The sequence below is a fragment of the Mus pahari genome, chromosome 6 (genome assembly GCF_900095145.1).
Source record: "Mus pahari chromosome 6, PAHARI_EIJ_v1.1, whole genome shotgun sequence".
Classification (NCBI taxonomy): domain Eukaryota; kingdom Metazoa; phylum Chordata; class Mammalia; order Rodentia; family Muridae; genus Mus; species Mus pahari.
This window is the reverse complement of record NC_034595.1, coordinates 106328123-106336337: the sequence shown is the minus strand read 5'-3', so window position 1 is coordinate 106336337 and position 8215 is coordinate 106328123. Positions and strand designations below refer to the sequence as shown.

At 47.7% G+C, this 8215-nt stretch overlaps 1 protein-coding gene across 1 annotated transcript in view; it reads right to left on the bottom strand.

The window, feature by feature from the left end:
* The window catches only part of Cfap74 (cilia and flagella associated protein 74), a 61627-nt gene that overhangs the window by 26675 nt on the left and 26737 nt on the right, over window positions 1-8215 (bottom strand). The window contains exons 14-17 of the mRNA XM_029540404.1: window positions 5219-5285; window positions 4886-4975; window positions 2174-2338; window positions 889-1024 (exon numbers count right to left, since the gene is read on the bottom strand). Coding sequence (XP_029396264.1) covers window positions 889-1024; window positions 2174-2338; window positions 4886-4975; window positions 5219-5285 — 458 coding nt within the window. The remainder of the gene's footprint in view (window positions 1-888; window positions 1025-2173; window positions 2339-4885; window positions 4976-5218; window positions 5286-8215) is intronic.

Sequence of the window (8215 nt, the reverse complement as noted above, 5' to 3'; positions counted from 1 at the left end):
GGAAGGGAAGGGAAGGGAAGGGAAGGGAAGGGGAGGAAGGGAAGGAAGGAAGGGAAGGGAAGGGAAGGGAAGAGAAGAGAAGGAAGGAAAGGAAGGGGAGGAAGGGAAGGAAGGAAGGGAAGAGAAGGAAGGAAAGGAAGGGGAGGAAGGGAAGGAAGGAAGGGAAGGGAAGGAAGGAAGGAGATGGGTAAATGATGAGACAAGCCCTGGCAGGGTCACAGGGAAGCCAGCAGGCTGCATACAGTCAGGATCAGTGCCTAGACAAGGTACTTGTTTTTCCACTCAGCACCAGGATTGTTCAGTTTTAAAAACTGTCCCTGTATATCGTCACTACTTCTGTGCGGTGTGAACCAAGAACCCTCCTCAGAGCCTGGTTACCCTGATAGACACCCTGCACCAGCAGGGACCATATGTGGGGCTTTCAAAGCCCTCAAACCTGCACACCCTGTGTCCAGCCTGGCTGTCCGTAGCTGGGGCTTCTGTCGATGCTATTTGGTTTCAACACAAATAGAATTTCAATGCACACTGCATCCAGTGCACGTTTGCACGACTGAGTACCTTTCATATTTACTGTCTCATAACTGAAGCCCCGAGAAAACTCTGCACTTTGACCCCCAGAACCCCTCGGGTCACAGGCCTATTGGTCTTTAGTTGAGCCTCTGGCTCTCTGGTCCTTCTGGTTGACCTGAGATACTGAGGTGGCTGTGCTGAGAGTGGCTCCTGGGTGGCTTACCTTTGGGAGGCCCTTGTGTCCACGCCAGCCCTCTTCGGTGCCTATTCAGCATGCATCTGAGGCCAAGTGTCCTGGCTGGCTCAGAAATCAACGCAGGAAGTTTAAGGTAGGTGCCTCTTACTTATAAGGTAACACACGAGTCTCCCAGCCCTTACCATCCAGCTGTTTCTCAGATTCTTTCGGGCTCTGGAGGTCCACTATGGAAGACTCATTGACTTCAAGCTGCTGCTCAGAAAGGCTGCTAATGATCTTCTCATATATAAATTTCTCCTCACAGGTGAAGAGGCTGCTCTGAAAGGAAGGTTAGTGTCTTCAGTGCGCATTCAGCTTTGCAGATACCCTTGTCCCAGATACAATGTATCTGTTCCCAGGGCTCCTGGACCCATGTGTCTATGGCTCTCATTCAGTCTATCCTGGGTCTTTAGGCCACAGCATCAACTTTCCTAGGCTAAGAATGACTATTTTATCTCAGCCAACCTGGCTCCTCTCTGTTATCAGCATCTATGCTCTATCATAGATCCCTCCCACCTGTGAGCAGCTGTCTGCCCTCTATACACTTTACTTGGTCATTTGTCCTGAGGCCGGCACTGCTCTCGCCTGGGTTGAGCTGGCTATCCTTTCTCCACAGGTGGTTGGAGGCAGAGCTTCTAGATGCCTGGGAGCCTCCTGAGCAACCCATCTCCCTGCCCAAAGCAAGCCTGGTTCCCAGTCTCCCTGTCCCACCTGCCTTGCTCCCTGGTTCCCTCCCCCACAGCAGCTTGCGACTCATCCTGCCTTGGCCACAGCCGCCCTGTTTGCCCTGACATTTCTAGGGTGAGATTCTTTTTGAGGTCTTTGTTGGAGCACCTGAGCAGAGCCAATAGGATTTTTCCATGCTTCTCAAAAGACTGCTCAAATATTTTAGAAGCATCTAGGGAAAGGTACATCTCCTTTTGTTCACCTTCCCTGAATGATCTCCACAATCCATGAGCATGGTGAGCTCATTTCTTGAGTACGACTCCACCTGCCTCCCCAGCCCCCATTCCCCACCCTGAGGCTGTTGCCGTTCACTATGGTCCCTCAGTCTTCTTGGAAAAAGGCAAAGTTCTTTTCGTTCCTTGGGAAGGTGGCCGTGGCCTCTCATGGAGCTGACTGGTTGGCTTCTGGAGGGACTCCCAGTGTTCCCGGTCAGTGTATGCCTCCATTCTGCTGCTGTAGCCCCTGAAGCCAGACTGTATGTGTGTCCTCGTTGGAGCCCAACGTTTTGCTCTCACTGACTTGGGGCTATCCTGACATTTCCTGCTCCCTCTCCCCCACCACCCATTTGCTGACAGCCTTGTTTGCTCATCCATTTTTATACATGTGAGGTTGTGCTGGGATACATGTGAGGTTGTACACATGGCCAGAAGGCTTCCCACCCTGTCCTTGGTAATCATGGTCAGAGACTGACAGAAAACTCACTATTTTCACGCCAGGCTGGGACTCATCCATCTCATAGAACTCAGAATCCGGGAGAAACTTAAATTTGGTGCCCAGGCCCCCGACATTGGTCAGTGTGATGATCCGAGATGTGGTCTCACCCACCACGTAGGTCCCAAACTCAATGAGCTCCTTGTCAAGGGACAGCTGCCAAAGAACACAAGTGTAAGCCATGGTGGCCTCTCGAGTGGCTGGATCCTCAGTCACAAAGGGAGGATAGGCCCTTTCAGGAATCGTGGACCAGGGGTCCCAATGTCTCATTAGGAGACAGTTTCCTCTCCTTGATATCAGATGCAGTCCCAAGAAGCCAGGGGAAACCTGACTCTTCTCCTTCACAGGGATGCCTGCACTCGACTCCAGTCAGGACAGGAGGGGTTTCGCGGACCTCTGTGCACTGTACAACGGGGACAAAGCCCACTTAAGAAATCACAGACTCATATAGTAACCAGGGCAACTTGGGGCTCCCGTGTCTGGTTTTATAAAAGTCAAACCAGCAGCTCCCTGATTGAGAGATGACAATGATTCAAAGAGTGGAGTCTGGGAGTGGTGGGCAAGCTGACAGCTATCACTCCTGGTTGAGGTAAGCTGTGGTGGCAGATACAGAACCTGGAAAGTGCTAATTTTCAGAGAGGGACTGTGTCATTCATGGCCTCAGTGGCTATAGGCCACAGACTTTCTGTGCTCAAGCTGAGAGTGCCATGCCTGGGTGTCACCATGGTCCCACAAACGGCCATCTCTCACAAGGCTGTTTTGGGACACTGAATCTAAAGCCAGGGCTCCACCTGCACTACCTTTTTCCAGAGACTTGACAATGGGGCACTGAAACAGGCAGACCAAAGTATAAAACATAGTAGTCCAGATTCAGGCCAGAGAAGTGAGGCCGAGTGTGCCCACTACTGATGACTGGCAAGGGCTTCCATTTTCTCCACTCAAGACAGAACTCTGACTGTTTTTGCAGCCCACCCTGGATCTGCCCTGAGAGCTTCTCTTATATAGGTGGGCCTTGGTGCCTGTGACAGGAACTTGGCACACAGCAGGAGCCAGTGTGGGACCCATGACACACAGAGCATCAACTTCCTCAAAATGGTTCCTACTTATAGGGAGGAGAGAGGACTAAAGGTGGGAGGGACTTGAAGTAATCCCAATGTACTCTATACATATAGGAGGAAAGTGCCAAAAACCAAACTCAATAAAAACCATCTTTTATAACTACTTCTGTTTTATTTTATGCACGAGTGTTTTTCCTGTATGTGTGCATGCACATGCATGCCCGAGGAGTTCAGTTCGGAAGAAGGCATAGCACCACGTGGGTGCTAGGAACATCTTTGAGAGCAACAAGCAAGTAGTTTTAACCAAAGCTGTCTTTTAGCAAAGGTTACATTGACCTAACTAGTATTCCTCACTCTCTGCTTCTTGACCCAGGATACAATGTGACCAGCTGCCTCAGTCTCCTGCAGCCATGGTTTCCCCAACTTTAGGGACCATAGCCTTGGACCATGAGCCAGAATAAATTCCTCTTTCCTTAAAAATAAAATTGTTTTAAAATCTAATTTGACCTAGTATCTAATTTAAAGGAACACAGGGGACAGCAGGGACACAGTGACTGTGATAACGGGGGGGGGGGGAGGCAGTCACACAAACACACAATGTTCTAGAATGTTTGGCTGAGTAAGGCTTTATGACCCAGCACTGGAGAGGGGGGCTGCTATTCTAGGTCAAAAAACATCCAATGTAATGGCAGTGCATCAGAAGTAACTGCTCTGTAAAGGGCAGTGTGCGGACAATGGACACTTTGGCTATGGCTGGTGACAATCAGGAGCTGTGTTAGTCCTGCTGGTGTGACGCAGACTCTTACCTCAGCTCTCTGCCCTTTCTTCCACCTATCACACGGGAGAAGCCCTCTCTCTGCCCCACTGGTTTTGAACTTGTATGTGTGTCTGGATTTGGCCAATAAATCACTGGGAGATGTGTAGTACTGTGGGTACTGCTGGCTTTGATTTCTATATGTCCAGTCATTTTCCATGAGAACTTCATGCTAGACAGAGGCTAGAAGTTACTCTCAGAAGGCCATGGTGAGATGCGGGGGCAAAGTCCCTGACCCCGGTCAGGCCACATTTGTCAGATCATAGTAAAAACCTGTGACAGGCTTATAAGCCTTTGTGGGACTAAAGCCATGTTGCAGTCTGTTGCAAACACTGAGTCTGTGTGCTGTGCTGTGTCACTGGAAAGACACGATGGTATGTATGGTGGGCTCTGTGTTTCTTAAGGGTGTTGAGTCTGACATTGGTGATTTCCTATGAAGTGGTCCCACAAGAATAAGCTGTGTAAAGATGAAGCCAACATGGCAGTGTTGAAAACCTTCCTATGTGGGCAGTGAGCATATGGATATTCACCGCATGATTCTGTTCCTCATTAGGTTTAAAATTTTACTCACAATGAAAATTTCTGGAAACCAGTAGTGGTGGGGTACATCTTTAATGTCAGCACTCAGGAGGCAGAGGCTGGTGGATTTCTCTGAGTTTGAGGCCAGCCTGGTCTACACAGTGAGTTCAAGGACAGGCAGAGATGAATAGTGGGGCCCTGTCTATAGGTAGAGGTAGAGGTAGATATACTTCTGTGGTGGAGCTCCAGTCTCATGTCCTCAGTACTCCTAGGCCCTCATCCTCGAGAGGGGCTCAGGGAATTGAAACTTACAGAACATTTTTTCGTTGAACATTTCAGTGGAACAGAAAAGCCGCCCGTCTGAGCCAAAAAGGAGACATTTCCTTCTAGATCTTTATTTATCTAAAAAAAAAAAAAAGCAACCCCAGTCACTGCCACTTGTCTAGTAGACCCCAGGGGAAGAGTCCCAAAGTGCTGCACATAAGCAAATCCTGAAGAAACACACGTCTGTCACAGCCTTCAGGAGTCCCTTGGGTCAGATCAAACCTTCTGGCTTTATTCCACTAGCATTGCAGAATGATGCTGAGGTGGTTGTTGTTGTTAAGCTAGAAAAAAGCCAGCACCCCTCTCTGACCTTTGACTTACCATAGGTTTGAAGGTGACAAGGACTTCACAGGACATGCCGGCTGACATGGGACCAGGGGGTTCAAAGCTGCAGAAACAGGGATTCACAGCACATGGGTAGTCAGGCCGCTGTGGAAAGTGGATGCTCCTACATCTCAGCTGGGCCTTCTGTAGCCTCTTCTCTTTCTCTTCTAGGTACCACACTGTGCTGGCTAGTTTTATGTCAAATTAACACAGGATAGAGTTATTTGAGAGATTAAAAACTGCAATTGAGAAAATGCCTCCATAAGATCCGGCTACAAGCAAGCCTGTATGACATTTTATTGGTGATTGACCTGGGAGGGCCCCAGCCAATTGTGGGTGGTGCCATCCCTGGGATGATGATCCTGGTTCTATAAGAAAGCAGGCTGAGCAAGCCATGGTCAGCAAAGAGGGTAAGCAGCATCCTCCATGGCCTCTGCATCAGCTGTGCCTTCAGGTTCCTCCCATCTGAGTTCTTGTTCTGATTTCCTTTGATAATGGACTATGATGTGGAAGTGGGAGGAAATAAACTTTTTCCACCCCAGCTTGCTCTTGGTTACCATGTTTTACCCCAGCAGTAGAAACCTGAGCTGAGACCGTGCCTCTGCCTGGTTGCATCGGCAAGTCAGCAGCCCCAGGCTTGCTGTGCTTCCTTCTGATCGCATCTTCTGGATGAGTGAAAGGGTCGGTCTTCCTACAAAGCTTGTAATATTAGGCATATTTTTACAATGTTGGATTTTACATAATTTACATGGCTTGGAAATACACAAAAACTTAATATAAAAATGTGTTGGACCCTGTCTTGAAAAACCAAAAAAAAAAAAAAAAAAAAAAAATTGGGCTGGAGAGTTGGCTCAGTGGTTAAGAGCACTAACTGCTCTTCCAGAGGTCCTGAGTTCATTTCCCAGCAACCACATGGTGGCTCACGACCATCTGTAATAGGATCTGATGCCCTCTTCTGGTGTGTGTCTGAAGACAGCTACAGTGTATTCATAGATATAAAGTAAATAAACAAACCTTTTTAAAAAAGTGTCTCTGGGTACTAGAAAAATATCTTACTAAACTATTTGCTATACAAGCATGAGGACCATAGTTCAATTCCCAGAACTCTAGAAAAAAGCCAGGTGTGGTGATATGAGTTGTATTTGCAGCAGGGGGGGGGGTGCGGGGGGGAGGAGGGAGCAGAGACAGGAAGATCCCTGAGCCCTCACCCTACAGACAAAGTGGTAAGAATCCAAGGCTATGTACATGTGGAATGTTCATGAACCAATGCGGTGAGAAGCAGGGCCAAACTCTTAAGAACATACACGAGAAACTATTGACACCATTGCATGATTGAGTGGAGCTTCTAAAAGGCATGTGGTAAAGTAGGAAAGTCATAAAGATACAGAGTTATGGGTGGGAGGAAAGAAAAGGACACTGTTAAGAAATGCCAACTCATCTGAAAAAGAACTAGGAATTTTTAGAAATGAGAAAGTACTGAAACAAGACACACAGTCAGCAGTTTCTGCATCCAGCTAGACACAGCTGAAAAGACCAGTAAGCTGGGGACATCACATACACTCCCCAAACAGGCAGAGAGTGTGAGGCAGGTGCTGTAAGGACAGGGAGGCTGGAATTTGAAGGCAAAGGCTCCGCATGGGAGGAGCAGGGCAGAGAGTCATGGGAAGAGGTGACAAATAGGGAGAGATGATATTTGTCGGCTAGGAATAAGACATTTCTAGAGCTGCTCCGTGATATGAACCTCAGATCCAAGATGTACAATGAAATCTAAAGAGAATAAAATGATTCCGGTATGCTGGAGTAGGGGCTCCAGGACACAGGGCCAGGAACACTCTAGACAGACACAGCTACAACAGCAAAAGAAATCAGAAGGCAGCTGGGCAGTGGTGGCGCACACCTTTAAACCCACTTTAAGCACCTGGGAGACAGAGGCAGGCAGATTTCTGAGTTCAAGGCCAGCCTGGTCTACAGAGTGAGTTCCAGGACAGCCAGGGCTACACAGAGAAACCATCTCAATAAAACAAAACAAAAAAGAAAAGAAAAGAAAGAAAGGAAGGAAGAAAGAAAGAAATCAGAAGACAGAAATGGAGAGAATAGAGAATCTTTAATCCAGGCCTAGGAAGGAGGGCTTTGTGGTAGCCAAGGTAATGGTAACCACCTGACCTGGGTCTGCCATACACTCTTCAGAAATCATACAGGCTAACAGAAGCAAGTGACTCATCATGCTAAAAGACAGAGAAGCTCTCAGGTCTCAAATGAACATGGTGGGTAAAATAAACAATTTTTAGCAATATTCTCTCCATGCAAGCACTTTGCAGATAGCTAGGAGATTCTACAAATTTCCAGAAAGAGGGAAGAGAACCAAAGCTCCTACTGGCCACTTCCACTCAGTCCCCAGGAGGACAGCACCTCTCGGGTAGGAAGTACCCATCAGGGCTCTGTCAGCCAGTGCTGCCCATGGAGAAATGACAAAGCAATGTAGTCCCCCGGGAGCAGTCCCATGAAGACATCCTGAAAGGGAGCCCTGGTGTGGAGGGATTTTAATCCAGGAACATGGCTACTCTGGCTGGAATACAGACTCACCCTTAGTATACACCTTTAATCCCAAACTATGAAGGCAAAATTAGTTTGTAGAAGGAAGTACCCATGTTTGAAAGTGATGTCTATTTGAGAGGCAAAGTGATGAATCAGAGAAAGTTTTGACAGAATAGGATATGCCCAACTCTCACCAGAACAGAAAGAAAGATAGACTACTTAAGAGAGAGCAGTGTAGAAAGAGGAGGGGTGATGAAAGTTTTACCAGGGGCTGGTGAGATGGCTCAGTAAGTAAGAGCACTGCTCTTCTAAAGGTCCTGAGTTCAAATCCCAGCAACCACATGGTAGCTCACAACCATCTGTAACGAGATCTGACGCCCTCTTCTGGTGTGTCTGAAGACAGCTAGAATGTACAGAATGTACTTAGATATAATAAATAAATCTTTAAAAAAAAAAAAA